Genomic DNA, 17,728 nt, shown 5'->3' on the forward strand with positions numbered 1-17,728 from the left:
CCATTTTCGGCAAAAAAAACAAACAAACAGCTCTGAAAAAGCCTGTTGACTAATTATGTCATCACACATGACCTTAGACCTGAGTCTGATGTCACAAAAACTAGTGACAACTAAGAGGCGAGGGAAGAGAGGGAGCGCAGCTGATGACAGATGATGGATAAATGCCAAAATAATGACGTGCACGCCCAGCGGGAGGTCAGTCACGTGTGTGTGTGTGTGTGTGTGTGTGTGGGCTGTCACAATACATTAAGTCGTTTCTTGGCTGGCCGTGGTGTTGGCCTGTCACTGTTCTTTGCCCGATCTCACAAAGACTGTCCGAGGGGGAGTCTTCTGAGGCGAATGTCGAATTCATTTGGTCACTTGGGGGCAGAAAAAAAAAAAAAAAACACCTGCAGAAATAGAAAATGATAAAACATGAACAAGGGGAGTTCAGAGAAGACAAAGAAAGTTGCCTGCAGTAGGAGTACTCACATTCAAAGTAGGAAGACTCCAGCGTCACATGTGCTAAGCGACTTGTTATGCTTCGCTTCTTTTTACACTTATATGACTCATTATTCCCGGTTATTTTATTGGAAGTGGTGAAGCAGGGGTTTTTTTTTTTTTTTGCAGGAACTTATAGAGAAGAACAGAGTTCACAGTGGAAACAAATAAAAAAACAGAGATTTAAATTGACATTGTTGCAAAGGAAGCTGGCGGGGTAGAAATAACAAGCGAGGTGGGGGTGGGGTGAGGGACACGAGGAAACATGGCCAGCAGCGACGTGGCCAATAAGTGCATTAGGAGGTGAGTACCAAATAGGATTTAGTGCTGTGACTTCTCCCCTCGATGTTTTCAATCTGAATTATTACAACGCTGATAATAACAACAACAAAGTCAAAGACACAGCAAAGAAATGAGGCATGAGCTCGCCATTTTATTCTTAGTGAGGACGTTAACTGCTTTTTTTTTTTCTTTCTTTTTTAATAAACTCTCTTGCGTGCCGCCAAGAGAGGACATGATGCATATACACTTTATTTTGTCGGCTATTTCTAAGTACAATATACACCTTCAAAAATAGACTTTTGTTTGTTTGCTTCTGGTGGTGGGGATTAAGGGGGTCAAAGAGTCAAGTCCGAGGGATGGAACTGGGGGCGGGACTAAAATGAAGTGTGGTCTCTGTCACATGACAAACGTGTGCACAGAAGGCATGTCTATGTGTCTATGTTAATGTGGGCGGGGCCTATCATGATCCAGAGGCGAGCACGCCATGGAGCATCTCAGTCGATCGGGTTTGGAGTGCACGGCGGACTCAGTTCTCAGCTTGCCATGGGAAGCGTCCGGACGCACTCCAACATGGCGTGGTGACAGTCAGCAAACGTGAGCACAATGCGAAGGATGGACACGAGAAATCTTGAGGCCATGTTTGAAATGAGCGGAAAAGGAAACATCTGATGGCGGACAGGGAGTCCAAAACAATCAGTGACACTTGAGTCAGATCTTAAACACGCAAAGACTGATAGCACCATTTAGCTTAGCATGAAGCAGAGTAACACTTTCAATACCTAACCTGTCTGTTAAAAAAAAAAGGTGCACTATGTATTGTCTTGTAATACCACTACAATCCTTAGGAGGCACCATGGAGCTCTAAGGCAGCATTTTTAATGCTGCTGCAGCTTTGTGTTAAAAGGCATTGGGGTTTTATTGTGAAACTGGAAATGTAAGGTTTGCATCCCTCTTCTGTCCCGCTATGCTTAGAATCCAGCAAGAAAACTTGCCTGTCTTTTGGGCCCATTTTACATTCCATTGACAATTCTCGACGGGTCAGGAAGGGAATATTCCACTGTCTCCTATTTAATGAGCGGTTCCTTAAATAGGACACAATTTATAGTGTTAGCACTGTTAAAATAGTGTTGCACCAAAGCATGGTTGGTCTCGTCGGGTTAGTGTTTTGTAAGGGCAGCGAACGTCTCCTTGGTATCAGCGCTTTGTGGCTAATGGGACTATTTCTACATTTAAAACAAGGCCGTACTGTTCACTTGCCAGGCTAAGCTAAGCTAATCGACAGTGATATCAGGCTTCACGTCACCTTTGACCCCACCTGTGACGACCACACGGTGGCGCTCAAAGGAGGCAATGGTTTACCAAAAGGCAAGTGTTGTTTAAAATAAGACAGACATGTAATATGCACTTAAAAATAAACATGGAAGTTGTTGTTTTGCTGTTTTGGCAGCCGTGAGGCGGAAATCTCAATGTGGTCATAGCGACATCTCTGAACTCTAATTGGACGATGACCGCAGACAATCGGATGAGGCGCGACTGCTGCGACATGGACATTCAAGTTGAGGCGGTGACGTCGCGAGAGGACGCACGTTTCTCGTCAAGGCAGTTCTGGCGAGGTCAGTGAAAGAGTACGCATTGTTTTCATTCTCGTCCTACAACCACTCCAGTCATCAGCCAATCTTCAATCAAACTTTTACGATGAGATGTGATGTTGGCACAGAACTTCCTTAGGTAACTCTACAGACAATCTACATATTTAGCTTTAGTTAATTCCTTTAAAAAAAAATGGAGGATGTTTCAGCGCACTAAGTTCCCAGCGCTAACTGCGGTGACTTTTACTACAGATGAACCCAGACTGGGCTCTCAGAGGCCGGTGTGAGGGTCACAGTGGTTTGGGGTTCGACTGGCGAGGGCAAGCGAGAACGGGATGAGGCACTCTCTCGCGTTGTACTGTTGTCGTGTTTGTCCGTTGTTCCGTGCGGTTACGGCGGCGTCACGGTGAGGCTGGCAAAGAAACGGTCGGGTGTCAGGGTCCTGTGAGAAGAAACTGGTCAGTCCTGGTGGCGGCGGAGCATTGTGCGATCTTTGGCGTGTAGCTGCACTCACGTGGAACCAGCAGGAGACTGGGGAGGGGTCGAAGGCGAGTCTCATCTGTAGCTCTTCTGCTGCTGCATCAGGCCCACGTTCTCATAGACTCTGGAGCTGTCGTCCCTCATCCTGCCAACGCCCGTCATCAAATCACGAGGCGGGTTCGCAAAGTATAAGCATGCGGACAGAAGGGGACTTACTCTGTGCAGGTTGGCGTGGGAAGAGGAGTGCAGGGAGGCAACGGGCTCTGCTCTCCTCCCGTCAGGTCCGACAATGAGTACTTGATGTTGGTGTACTCGCGACCTTTAATCTTACTTTTCTGCAGACGACAAAAACAAAGTGTCACAAGACATGACTGTTGAAGTGAGCCTGTATGACGGGGACATGCAACTATATTGTTTTGGGGCCCGCTTTTCTAGAAAGCTAAGGAGCAGGGGGCCAAACTCAGGGTTTGTACACCTTTTCCATGGCCAAATTCAAACACTTTTTAAAGGGGAAGATTATCACAATTTCAGAAGGGTTAAAACCATTAAAAATCAGTTCCCAGTGGCTTATTTTAAGTTTTTTTCAAAATTTTACCCATCACGCAATATCCCTAAAATAAGCTTCAAAGTGCCTGATTTTAACCATCGTTATATACACCCGTCCATTTTCCTGTGACGTCACATAGTGATGCCGACACAAACAAACATGGCGGATAGAACAGCAAGTTTATAGCGACATTAGCTCGGATTCAGACTCGGATTTCAGCGGCTTAAGCGATTCAACAGATTACGCATGTATTGAAACGGATGGTTGTAGTGTGGAGGCAGGTAGCGAAAACGAAATTGAAGAAGAAACTGAATCTATTGAGCCATATCGGTTTGAACCGTATGCAAGCGAAACCGACAAACGACACGACAGCCAGCGACACGGGAGAAAGCGAGGATGAATTCGGCGATCGCCTTCCAACCAACGATTGGTATGTGTTTGTTTGGCATTAAAGGAAACTAACAACTATGAACTAGGTTTACAGCATATGAAATACATTTGGCAACAACATGCACTTTGAGAGTGCAGACAGCCCAGTTTTCATCAATTAATATATTCTGTAGACATACCCTCATCCGCTCTCTTTTCCTGGGGGTCTGGCGGCAGATTTCTTTGACTTTATCGTTGGAAATGCATCTGCTTTGAGTGTCGCAGGATATCCACACATTCTTCCTATCTCTGTCGTAGCATAGCTTTCGTCGGTAAAGTGTGCGGAACAAACGTCCAATTTCTTGCCACTTTTGCATCTTTGGGCCACTGGTTCAACTTGAATCCGTCCCTGTTTGTGTTGTTACACCCTCCGACAACACACCGACGAGGCATGATGTCTCCAAGGTACGGAAAACAGTCGAAAAAACGGAAAATAACAGAGCTGATTTGACTCGGTGTTTGTAATGTGTTTGCGAAAATGGCGGATTGCTTCCCGTTGTGACGTCATCGCTCCGAGAGCGAATAATAGAAAGGCGTTTAATTCGCCAAAATACACCCATTTAGAGTTCGGAAATCGGTTAAAAAAATATATGGTCTTTTTTCTGCAACATCAAGGTATATATTGACGCTTACATAGGTCTGGTGATAATGTTCCCCTTTAAGGACTTTCAAGATCAATTTTCCAGTTTTTCCAGTACCCTTTAAAAGGCGAAAACCAGTGTGAATCAATCCATAGCCTTGTTGTTTGAGGTCACCAATTGCTGCTAAAACCTAAGTCTAACATTGAACCAGCAGCTGTCATTAACTGAATGGGGCATAGAAAATGAAGCAGCGTTCCTGTAGACTATTCAATGTTATTGGTGTTTGCAAACGTGTCTCCATTTGTGGGTTTTTACAGATTTCTTGTTTTTTTCTTACTTACAGCACTACATGACATCGAACAGCACGGGTTGATTCACACCGTATTTGTGCTTGTAAACTGCATAATGTGATATAAATACACGCACCCTCAAAATGTAAATTTCACTCATTTATTAACAAAACTGCTCCACATTAATATAAGGATAATAAATTAAAGGAAAATATTTTGTTTGTTTCACAACACCTCAGTCACCTTTCATTAAGCATATCTAGCCATATAACTGTGGCTATGATAACAAATCGATTTTTAGTTGAGAGAAGTTCTTAACATTATCATTTATCAGTGACAAACGCTCGCTTTTTTCCTTTCATAGCTCGTAATAACTGTCCGTAATTAACATGTAATCTAGCGCTGATCTCACAGTTTAGGTCTAGCATGTACCAAAAGGTTAGAAAACAAAACTTTAGCTAACGTTAACTTGTAGGGCTTGATAGGTTTACCTTTCATATGACTCGAGAGAGCCGACTCTCCCATTGTGAAAAGCTGGATTTCCTTTTTGCATACTTTGCAGCAAGCTACACGTGGATTTGGTCCACATTTTATCCAAAGTTTGTATTTGTCATTTTCCATCCAATGTTCATTAAAACGACAACCTCCTGGCATCTTGGGGGCGACACATACAGCTCTTTTTATTTTTTTAGTATATAATTTACTAACATTATTATGTAAGGGCTCGTGCAAAGCCAACAGTTCAAGCGCATAGCTTTCATTTTTAAGGGAACTTATTTTATTTTTTTCCATTTTATAATTAGCCTATTGAGTCAGACTGCCGAGAAATATGATGAACATTTCCAAGCATTTCCAAGCACTTCACCCAAAATTCAAGCATTTTTTCAAACCTTGAAAACACAACATTAAAATCCAAGAATTTTCAAGGTTTTTAAGCACCTGTACGAACCCTACGGACTTCTCCTATAACTATTATTCCTATTTTGTTGTTTTTAAAGTACCTTCTTCAAAAAAGCTAGTCAAAGATTTTTAAGAATCTGCTGCAAAAATGTGAGTCTTTTAAGTGTTTTTAAACTGAACCCGTTGAATAATCCAAGTGATGAAAAAGGGAGGACCTAAAATGGAACCTTAAGGAACACCACTAGTACTGTATGACGAAAGAAGCTGAACAAATGGCTACATCGGAAATAAACGAGGAACACATTAGTTCCATAAATCCCATTATCAAAAAAAAAAATGTGTTGCTGCTGCTGCAAAAAAAGGGACTTAAAGGGGTGCCTTGAGGAAATCACAATGTTGTACCCCAGTGTTCTATGTCTGCTAACAAGGTTAAAATATCAAGGCAAAAATCAGGCAGTGGTCCAAGATACTCTGTACAACAAGAGCACTCTATAGTGTTTTAGGAATTTACTGCAAAAAAAGTTTGCCTCCCAAGTTTCAAACTGAACTCGACTGTGATGTACGGTGTCATTCCCAGGTCGCCTGTTGAATAGCCCTGCTGTATGATATAATAATACAATTATCAATTCAGGAAGTACTGGAAGCAGATGTGTTAGCAAAGTTCAGGCATGATAGCACCCTTTGAGGAAAACAGATGAAAAAAAAAAAAAAAAAAAGATTAAAATTCACATCGGCATCAAGTGCTACCACACAAGCCCCGAAAGAAAATTTTGAAAATCAAGACTACATTTCCTGCAATTGGGTGTTTTTCTACACTGGATTTTACTTTGATTTATTCTCATCTACCAACCTCTTTTGGCTGTCCTTTTGACACCTACATGTCCAATGTAATGTACCACACATTTTTTATTTTTTAGTATATAATTTACTAACATTATTATCATTGAAAATGTAATGTAAAATTGTACAACATGCATGCAAAGAACTCATAAAATGTTTTCCATTTGGCAACCCTATCCTTTTAGCCACGCCCCCTCCGGTGTTGACACATCTTTTTACATCCGTCACGTCAAAAATACACGTTCTCGCTGGCTACTAATAAAAATTCTCAAGAACTACAACTGGTTCGGACCTAACAGGGTTTGGATTGTAAAAATCTGAACAGGATTAACAGAAAAGTTGAAAGCCGTCAACGTTGTGGCTCGGAGATGCTAACCAGCGAGCTTATTTTGGCACCCCTGATCATCTTCCTGTCCTGCATTTCAGTGCGGCGTTTAGGCAAAAGGAACAGCAAATATCTGTGGCTGAGGCAAGCGTTTAACAAATTTTGTTTGGATCCTATTTTTTTTTATATTTAATTGAAAAAACGTGAGTGATATTTTGACGTGAAAATGAATGTTTTCGTGGACATTTCACATCCCTGAAAGGTGGCTTCATGGGTTCTCCTCATATATTTTTATTGTCTGCAAGTGTGTAGGAGGCGCTAGGGAGATATTATTTGAAGAGACACACCTGCTCCTCCACGATGCGTCTCTGCAGCGTCTCAATGTAGTGCTGCACCGCCTTGTAGATAAAGCGGTACTGCGCCTCCGTCTGCACCATCCCCGAGCGTTGCGAGCGCACCATCTGGATGGTCTTGGGCACGTCGATGTCACAGTCCACCCCTTCACAACGCCGTGTCACACATCACACTCACGCCAACCACACCTGATGTGCGCACCAGACTCACCTTTTTCTCTGATGACGTCGATCAGGATGTCGATCACGATGAACGTCCCCGTCCGCCCGATACCCGCACTGACCGACAGAACCACGACACGTTAACACGCCTGCAATGTGGCGTCCAGGTGTGTTAAAGGGTGTGTACCTGCAGTGAACCGCTACGGGTCCCGCATCCAGGATGCTCTCCTGCTTCAGGTTGACCTCCTCCAAGAAGTCTAGAACGCCGCCAGGGTCGGTCGGGACGCCGTGGTCAGGCCACGCTCTAAAGTGGTACTGCCAGACGGTACGCTCTGTGTTTCCCTGCAAATGTCGTCAAAGTGTCAGCGGTTAATGTAATAACAGAAAATATGCTTGTCATAAATACAAAGCACAAATTAAAACAGGCACATATACATCTAACATATTTAAAATCACTGCATTTAAACAGATTAAGACTTGGAAAGGGATTCCAGCAGCTAATATAAAAGCCTGGACAACAGCCCTTAAACAGATTTTAGAAGAAAAATGTACATTTGGTATTACAGATAAAATGTATGTATTTATTAAGTTATATCCAGAAAATGTATGTAATATAATTATTTATAAACATGACAATATATAAATAGAATGTAGGTCAATATTGTACTATATGTATATACAATTACCTGGCCAACTTTGGACAGTTTAAGCTCTCTCAAGATGTAGTCGTGTGCCGCCGTCTCTCTCACGTTGCGAACTCGCATGGCACCATATTCCTTCAAGGCTGATATTTCGGGCCAGTACTTCACACATTTACTCTGTAGGAATACAACGTGAAGACACAAAATAAACTTGTTTTGCTTAAACAAAGAGGAAGATCTGATGAGCCTGTTAATGCATTGGAGGTTCACACTGAAGAACTTGTCCAGCGTCGGACTGGTCCCCTCACCTTTCCTCTCTCCACCTCCTTGGTGGTCATGACGATGACCCGAGAGTTCTCCTGGAACACCATCCTCCAGAAGTCGCTGATGGTGCTCTGCAGGCATCCCTGAGTGGCGATGTAGGACTTCTTCACCTTGGTGCTGTTAGCCTTGGAGTCCACGTCCGGCTAAAACGAAAGCACACCATTAAGTCCAAACAGGGGTGTTCACTTGCCGAGGACATGATTACAGCGTCATATCTTCACAGCCAAGGATTGTGTGTGTGATGTGAGGCTGAAGGCAGTTTACCATGCTAGGAGATACTACCATGATGATATTGGCGTTGATGTAGTCGGAGCCCGGCTCGTTAGGGTCGCCGTCGTTCAGGACCGCCCGTGTGTGGTCGACTGGGGGGAGAAACAAAAAAGAAACTGTAGATGAGTTCTGAGTCGGAATGAGTGTCTTTCATATTTGGTAATTCATTGTTTAATAATGATATATTTTAAAAATGAGCTGATGGTATCTATTCTTTCTAGTTTTTATATCTTGTTTCTTATTACATTTCTGTGTCTCATTTGCAAGTATTACATAGAACAGTGGTTCTCAAATGGGGGTACGCGTACCCCTGGGGGTACTTCAAGGTATGCCAAGGGGTACGTGAGATTTTTTTTTAAATATTCTAAAAATAGCAACAATTCAAAAATCCTTTATAAATATAAATAAAAAACTATCTTTTTTCCAAATAGTTCAAGAAAGACCACTACAAATGAGCAATATTTTGCACTGTTATACAATTTAATAAATCAGAAACTGATGACATAGTGCTGTATTTTACTTCTTTATCTCTTTTTTTGAACCAGAAATGCTTTGCTCTGATTAGGGGGTACTTGAATTAAAAAGAATTCACAGGGGGTACATCACTGGAAAAAAGGTTGAGAACCACTGACATGGTAGACTTTGCATGCAGTTTCAATTCCAAGACGTTAGATGGCAGTAATGTATAGGCTACGGTGTGTTTGACAGGCTAGAAAGTAGCCTTTGCCTTGAATGTGCCAGTCTAGTCTTATGTTGCGCCCTACAAAGGGTTTATACTGTAAATACTGTACTTATTACACGCCAGTTGTATTTTTCATTACTAAATTTGGTAGTGATTAAATGTAATGTAAAATTGCTAAAGCTAATCAAGAGCATGTATATGGCAAAGCCAATTAAATAGTATTTAAGCCAAGTAAATTAGCATCTTTTTGGGAAAGTGGACCCTTACTTAAAGTTTGAGTGTTTTCTCTCAAGCAAACTTGCTCTGTTGGCATTGGAAATTGCAACATTAACCAGAGGCAGTTTGGCTCAATCTGATTTGAGTGCTGCTTGAGTGACCAGGCGTTTAAGCCGATGTTTAGTCTACAACCGGATGTGACATCACAAGTAACAAAAAGTATTGAAATACGGCACTGTTTCCTTTTACGTGAATCGATACCCACGTCGGTGCATATAAAAGTAACAAATTCGGTACCCAGATTTGCGGCCTTACATGGTAGAATGTTCTTGTATCTGTTCTTGTTCTTGTTCTCAGCCCTCTGGCCTTCTTTGCGGCTGTAGAGCAGCTTGCACTCCTGCTGCTGTAAGGTCTGTAAGGAAGTGAATATGAGAGTCAGCCACTCACTGACAAGACAAGACTTTTTGCAGAAAAAGAACACACCTCAAATTCTTCCCAAAAGCCTTGTTTGACTTTGTCAGTGGCCTCTGCCAGCTTGCTCAGCTCCCGAACTCGACTTTCGATCTCTGCGGCGTTGATGCGAGTGGTGTTGAGGGGCTGTGAGGACGCAAAGGAAGACACTATAAAGCCACAAAGAGTCCCGTTTGGACAAAAGGCCTAAAAAGAAAAGTACCTGCTTGAGTTGAAGCACCGTGCCGAGTGTCTCCACCATGGGGTTCTTCTTGTAGTGCTCCACCAGGTCCGTGAGGGAGTCGAACTTCTCACCCCCGCCCACGTCGTACTTGAGGTCGTGCTGGAGGACACGTCAATGTGTGAGGTCAAACTTGTCTATTTGTTATTTCATATTTTATACAGTGGAATGTACCACCCGCTCCATTATCTAAATGGGACATTTTTTATTATCCAGTGCCAGCAATGAACATTAATCATGCACACAGGGGGAAAAAAATTGTCAACATTTTTATTCAACTGGAATATTAACCCTTCGATGCACAACTTTCTAATGCCTACAGTCTTCCACGTTTGTGGTCAAAAACCACCCCAATTAAAATTATTGCGTTTTTGCAATAACTGACTCGTTATTCTTCAAAATCTTTCAAACAAAGTGTTGTAATGTTTTCATATTCCAGGCATTCTTCATAAAACATGTTTGTGACATGAGGCAATTTGCATTTTTATTTATTTTTTCCTTAATAAGGAATTGCAGTTTTTGTATCACTACTAGAGATGTCCGATAATATCGGACTGCCGATATTATCGGCCGATAAATGCTTTAAAATGTAATATCGGAAATTATCGGTATCGGTTTCAAAAAGTAAAATGTATGACTTTTTAAAACGCCGCTGTACTGAGTGGTACACGGAAGTAGGGAAAAGTGCAGAGCGCCAATAAACCTTAAAGGCACTGCCTTTGCGTGCCGGCCCAATCACATAATATCTATGGCTTTTCAAACAAACAAGTGAATGCAAGGCATACTTGCTCAACAGCCATGCAGGTCACACTGAGGGTGGCCGTATAAACAACTTTAACACTGTTACAAATATGCGCCACACTGTGAACCCACACCAAACAAGAATGACAAACACATTTCGGGAGAACATCCGCATCGTAACACAACACAAACACAATACAACAAATACCCAGAACCCCTTGCAGTACTAAATCTTCCAGGACGCTACAATATACACTCCCCGCTACCCCCTAACCCCCATCTCAACCCCACCCACCTCAACCTCCCCATGCTCTCTCAGGGAGAGCATGTCCCAAATTCCAAGCTGCTGTTTTGAGGCATGTTAAAAAAATAATGCACTTTGTGACTTCAATAATAGATATGGCAGTGCCATGTTGGCTTTTGTTTCCATAACTTGAGTTGATTTAATTAGGAAAACCTTGTTACATTGTTTAATGCATCCAGCGGGGCATCACAACAAAATTAGGCATAATGTGTTAATTCCACAACTGTATATATCGGTATCGGTTGATATCGGAATCGGTAATTAAGAGTTGGACAATATCGGAATATCGGATATCGGCAAAAAAGCCATTATCGGACATCTCTAATCACTACCCACTCTTTCACAAGTGACGACAAAAATGAAAAGTCGAACCTTGCATAGCAGCGATGTGGCAAAGGCTGTAAATGGTTGCCTTTTAGGACTAGTCTTGTGTTGATGCGATTCAATCTTGAGGTATACTGCCCAGTGGTTAATTTCACCACACCTACTGTGTGTGTGACAATCATTGGTACTTTAACTTTAACCTTTGCAAAAATGCCTTCTTTGTTTGCAATTTAAGTATTGTTACACAGCACCCTCTCTAGTTACCATTGTTTATTAGCATCAAAAAAGATAAATCATGACAGGTGCCAAGGTTTCTTAACGGAAAACACTGCCCCTAGAATGTAATGGCTGATGCAGAACTTTGAAAGACTCATGACAGTGGCTCAAGGTACAGCGTAGTGCAGAGGTCGCCAACTCGTCGATCGACCAGTCGATGTTTGGGAACCTACCGGTCAATCGCGAAAAATATTAGAAAAAAAAAAGGATTAATATGACATCAGTGACATCCCCACTCAGAGAATGACCAACAGACCCGCAAACAGGCACGCATTTAAACCCCTGAACACGCCCGCATGCCTCTGCCTCTCTCTCTTCAGCCTTCAGCTCTCAACACCGCAGCCACACCACCCAAGCGCTACACCACCTAGTTTTGCAAACGCCCATTGCATGACGTGCTCATAAATCATTGTGTTGCAACAATAACTGAATGTCTAACTGTTGCAAGTTGCAACAAATCGGACATTTTCTAGCACCCAACATCAAACAACTTCTCCCTCAACTACGAGTCCATGACCATCATCGCTCACCTGCGACGGGAAGCACGCGAGACTACGTGAACATTGTGTCCAAGTACGGATGTTGTGTTGATTTATTGTGAATACTAAACTAAACATTGACATGTGCAAAGGCAGTAATATGTGATAAAACAAGGCGGCAGCGAAATAAGCACTTCCCCATTTGTCGCCTTTTAATCACACAGGAAAAACCCTCCAGGTGAACAGCTGATTTTACTAATTGCGGTGCTGACATAAAAACCATAAGACTCACGTCCCATACGTGACCAGAACAAATATACTATGGTACTAAGACTATAGTGGCCATAAACAGTTAGCTTCTACGAAGGGTGTGGTGCCCAAAGTGTGGCACAGGGGCCATCTCTGGCCCGTGACTCGATTGTCATTGGCCCTAGGTACATTACAAAAAACAAACAACAAAAAAACATCAGCAAAAATTGGGAAAATAGCAAGAAACACAATGGGAAAAAGGCAAACATTTTGACATCAGCTGATAACAACGGCACAAAGCTTTGTCTTTAAAAACAAACAAACCAATTAAAAACACACACACAATCCATCATACTTGACGCAAGGGTAGATCTTGCTTTAGTTTTTGGCTGAGACCAGGGATCTTGGGCTCGAAAACGTTGGTGTACACTGGCTTAGTGACTACAGTTCACAGAAGCATAAACTAGCTGGAGCCACAATAGAGGGATAAAACAACTGGATGTCGCTCCAGAGCCACAGGTTGCAGACCCCTGGTCTAGACTGTAAGCACAGCCTGTACGACTCACAGAAATGACTGGCACCATACCCCAAAAGGGGCTGTAAGGCTGTCCAGTGGCTACAGTGATGCATCTTGTCACATACAGACAATCTTAGTGTGACCACTGAGCAGCTGCGTGCAGAGAACAGACTCACTCTTCAAGAGGACATAATTATGCTGCAGCTGATCTGGTGTGGCAAGCCACTTTTGTCATGTACACAGCTCTTACACAAAAGCGTTGAAAAAAATGGCGCTTGTTAATTAATTTCAGTCTGTGAAGGCCTTCATCAACTCTCTCAGCTTTTAGCGCGGCTGTGAGTGGGAAGGACATAAAGGAGGAATCCGACTTGCACTCACCTGGCAGCGGATCATGACATGCGTGACTTTTTGTTTGCTGTCACTGCTGTCCGTCTTGTCATCACCCGTGCGCACCGACAAAACAAAATCTCCGGGGTGGCTCTGACTCTCTCTGACCAGGAAGCTGCCGTTCTTCCCTTTTTCCGTCAGCAGCTTCTCCGCCTCGCGACCCGACAGGTGACCGTGGAACCATCTTAGGACAAAGGAACAAAACCATTGAATGCCATTAAATAAATAGCTCTCTGACACTATTATCTTTCTAAAGGCATTTGTTGTTGTTCCTCATGTCACGATGCGCCCTGGTGTCATCAGAATCAGAAGAGTTTTTATTTCCATTGTTTGAAAACGGGTTCACAAACTAGGAATTCTACTTGGCGAAAGTGTGTGTTCACCATGTGATGAACACATGGTTCTCAAGCTCACCTCTCTGAGGTCGGGTCAGCACAGTTGAGAGGATACTTGAGCTCAATGACGTCTCCGTTTTTCTCCTTCAGCTGCCCGTGGTGTTCCATGTAATACTGCACCAGCTCAGCCAGCGTGGCAAACTTCTCCCCGCCATAGAGGTCATAATAGTCCCCCGTGTTCTGGATCTTAATGTGGGTGACGGCACCGTTCCGCCTGCAAGGGTTGCGCATTGAGCGCAGGTGAAAAGATGATTAGGAGCAATGTCAGGAATATTTGACTTTCAGCAAGTTTGGTTGAGTCAAAGAAAAAGTAGGTTTGGAGTTGAGGGCGCAGCAATAAGATAAAGTCAAGGTTTCATTAATATTCATTTGAGAACGTTAACATAAAGCCGTTTGTCTTTTTGCTGAAACAGTGCTGAGTCATTGCCGTCTCACATCATCTGAGAAAATGAAAAAGGAGAACTTTAGCAGGACTGTGTGTGGGGGGGGGGGGGGGGGGCTTCTCTTGTATGCTGCCACCGGGGAAAGGCAGCGGACACAAAGAGAGGTGTGATACAGCACAGTGAAAACGTGACACAAAAATAAGACGCTTGGGCTATACGGACCAAACGTTGTCAATAAAGGAACAGTTCTTGCAGTTTTAATGAGTAGGGTTCATCACCGGAGGTAAGCCAGCATATCCCAGCTCCTGGCAGGCAATCATTTTGTAATAATTGTTGCATAATATATCATTAATTGCTAATTTAAAGAACCAATTTCGAAAAGCATCCATTAATCAGACTTAAATGTTAAATTGTTATTGTTGATTTTCATTTAAACAAAAACATGATGAGCTGCTATTATTTTGACTATGGTTTTGGTCCTAAAGGTAATGTAAAAAAAAAAAAAAAAATTGGTGGCAGTACCAGCTTAAAGAACAGGGGTGTCCAAACTTTTACAAAAAAAACTAAAGGATGTGTGGGTGCCACTTTGACACATTTTGTACATTAAAGAAGCTTAAAGCAATCTGATGAAGAACAATACATGCTAAACGTTCTACACAAAACATCCACATTTAAGCTTTGTGTTATTGTTGACAAGCTAATTAATGTTGTTGAAGGATTATTTTCCAACTTTAGGCAGAATAAAACACCTTGGAATTGCCCTTTGTTCTGTGAGAAGAGATACACAGGATGAGCTCACCCTGTTTCAGTATCTACCTGTATGTACTAAGTACCAGCCTGGAGGTAGAGTGGATGAGAATATGTGTGTACCACACACACACACATTAAGGTAACTTTCAGTTTCGATACCCAACAAGGATGTGCAAACTAAGTGGACAAAAGCATGAGAGATGGCTTTTACCATTAGATAGCTGGGCTCTCTGTCTCATCGCTGTTATTGCTATTGTTTGTACCTAGTCCTGTTTTGTAGAATGAATTGTTAATGTCAATTCTAGTTACCTGATCATTTTAGACAGCCTTAGAGAGGGTGTCCTAATAGTGTGAAGAAGCAAATAAAAAACTAGCAAAAAAAGACTCCCGGGCTGCACTTTCGTGATGTGTTTAAATTCGATGGCGTCCAAAGGAGACATACAATAATAGAAAACGGTTTCTATTGGTAATTTCTCAGGAAATGGGTGGGAATGTAGCCTAACTTCCATCAAAATAGTTTTTACGCCAATGTGTTTTGGTATGTCGTGGAATGTTTGCCATTGTATAATTGGATAAACTCGTTTTAAGGCTCAGAAACATTTTAACATTTGCTAACAATGTGGAGGCTCCAAACGGGTGTCGAAGGTCATCATCACTCACCGTACTGACAGCGTGAAGTCCCCCGGATTACTCTTGCTGGGTCTGGCTAAGAAGCTGCCGTCCACGCCTCGAGTCAGCAGGAGGTTCTCCGCCTCCACGCCTGTGATGTTGGGGTGAAACCACCTGACAACACAAAACGGATAAGGTTTTTTGATTGATTGATTGATTGAAACTTTTATTAGTAGATTATACAGTACAGTACATATTCCGTACAATTGGCCACTAAATGGTAACACCAGAATAAGTTTTTCAACCTGTTTAATTTGGGGTCCACGTAAATCAATTCATGTTACAAATATATACTATCAGCATAATACAGTCATCACACAAGTTAATCATCAGAGTATATACATTGAATTATTTACAAGGTTACTGATAATCCTTATTAGCCCCATTGTATATGGAATTGCTAATGTTGTCATCTAGACAGTTGGCCCATTAAAACACACCAATGTTCTTCTACAACTACATTTTCCAATTCATGTTCTAGTTGCCTTGGTTGAAGGGCTCCATTCTTCTTCCACATAAAGGCGCCCATAGTGGTTTGTTGTTCATGCTGCTACCCAACATTGCCATCATGACCATTTATTCCAATCAGGTTCAAGATGTTCACTTTTTTGGAGACAATGGCATTCGTAGGGTAATCGAAAACTAGTATCGTGAAAACAATAACAAAGCCATGTTGATTTTGTTGTATTGTTTACATTGTGAACTTTGAAAATAATAAAGGCGCCGGTGTATGCTAGCGTTTCTTGGTTAGCTAACATCAGCTCTTTCTTAACAAGCATCAGACACTTCGAGGTTGTTTCCCGACAAAACTGTAGAGCTGGGTTAGAGTTAGCTCAGCCAAAACTGTGAGCGGACATTGTTTTCCAGACAAGCTTACCTCCGAGATGTCATTTTTTCTCTTCTCACTTCCTTCCCCACTTGGCAGCTAGCTAGTAGCTTCAGCTAGGTGGCGAACCTTCCCGACCGTTCTTGCTTCAATCACAGGATAAAGCGTTCCATCTGCTCATATCCGCCCAATATGTTTACCGAAATAACGGCATGGACAAAAAAGTGAGACCAAGTTGTACATGAAAAGTGTTGAGGCCTGTCCCGCAGACTTCAGACCAAGTCGATTGTTGGACGTCACCAAACCTGCGACAAAACATAGGGTGCGTTGTTTTTTAACACCTGCTACGGCCGCTTTTTGCTCTTGTACCGCCCCCCTCGGAAAAACTAACGGCACTCGGCTCATCCGGGTAACAAGATAGTGAAAATTAAACACTACTTTTAAGATCTTCTGCGCCTGCGCAGCAAAAAGTTATGTTTACGAGGAGACGGAAATGTATGCCTGTACATTATGTAGATGATGCTAAACATGTCACAAAGTATAAATCATGAACCCACATTGGTGCATTGACTTCAGACAAATGCAATGTTGACTAAAGTGTCAAAAATACAACAAAACTATAAATCAGGTGTCAAAAGTTATTACAAAGAGAGCCGTTTTCCTAAAAATGAAGGATGCGGGGGCCACTTTGGTACCGTCAGAGCCGGCCCAAGGCATAAGCGTACTAAGCGCTTGCTTAGGGTCTCGCGGCCACCAGGGGGCCCCCAAAACAATTAACAAAAAATTATTATTTTTTATTTTTTGCATGTACGAGTCTGACTGATGATTTCTAAATGATCAAAGATATATTATTGTACAAAAACACAATTTTAGGTCAACATTTTTGCACATTGCTGTTTCAGGTTTTTGTTACCAAAAATAATAAAGTGAATCAGAATCAGCTTTATTGTCCAGTTATGTTTAACACACATGGAATTTAACTTCAGTAGACTGCGCTCTCTTTGTACAAAGTAAACATTAAATATGAACAATTAACTAAAAATGTAAACTAGTAATTAAAGACTAATAAGTACAAGACTGATGAGACAAGATGACACTTTTACTGTAAATACAAAGCTTTATCACTTGGACTGTTCAACCCCAGGCCACTCTTGTAGCTGAATGTTTTCTACATTTTAAGATTAGGAACCATATGTGGCACTCTGGACATCATTCGTTCATTCATTGGTATTATTTATGTTCTTAACTGGGCCACCCCCATATCTTTATAAATGACATGTCATTTGTAAAGACATGTCAGGCTGACAATAGGATAATGTAAACAACACTGCCAGAGCCCCAATGAG

At 42.1% G+C, this 17,728-nt stretch overlaps 1 protein-coding gene across 2 annotated transcripts; it reads right to left on the reverse strand.

Annotated features, from left to right (window-relative positions):
• Positions 1-893: 893 nt before the first annotated feature.
• ptpn11a (protein tyrosine phosphatase non-receptor type 11a) lies at positions 894-16,703 on the reverse strand. 2 transcript variants are annotated; one of them, XM_061931615.1, is made up of 16 exons: positions 16,434-16,703; positions 15,548-15,670; positions 13,774-13,968; positions 13,351-13,543; positions 10,065-10,184; positions 9,875-9,988; positions 9,707-9,803; positions 8,506-8,585; positions 8,208-8,366; positions 7,945-8,076; positions 7,446-7,600; positions 7,308-7,375; positions 7,091-7,242; positions 3,048-3,166; positions 2,866-2,976; positions 894-2,793 (listed from the first exon to the last, which is right to left on the reverse strand). In XM_061931615.1, exons 1-15 carry the CDS (start codon positions 16,445-16,447, stop codon positions 2,907-2,909), a joined length of 1,791 nt encoding a protein of 596 aa, XP_061787599.1. In that variant the 5' UTR covers positions 16,448-16,703; the 3' UTR covers positions 894-2,793; positions 2,866-2,906. The 2 variants fall into 2 exon arrangements, with proteins under 2 accessions (XP_061787599.1, XP_061787598.1); XM_061931614.2 differs by having other exon boundaries at positions 8,488-8,585; positions 16,434-16,702.
• Positions 16,704-17,728: the final 1,025 nt, after the last annotated feature.

This window comes from Nerophis lumbriciformis, linkage group LG39 (genome assembly GCF_033978685.3).
Source record: "Nerophis lumbriciformis linkage group LG39, RoL_Nlum_v2.1, whole genome shotgun sequence".
Lineage (NCBI taxonomy): Eukaryota > Metazoa > Chordata > Actinopteri > Syngnathiformes > Syngnathidae > Nerophis > Nerophis lumbriciformis.

What these genes read in the sequence shown, in the direction of transcription:
- ptpn11a (XM_061931614.2), bottom strand. An exon ending in GACTTCACGCTGTCAGTACG is followed by an intron (nt 13,969 to 15,547) that starts GTGAGTGATGAT and finishes CAACCCTTGCAG; the next exon opens with GCGGAACGGTGCCGTCACCC. An exon ending in CGACGTCATCAGAGAAAAAG is followed by an intron (nt 7,243 to 7,307) that starts GTGAGTCTGGTG and finishes GGCGTTGTGAAG; the next exon opens with GGGTGGACTGTGACATCGAC.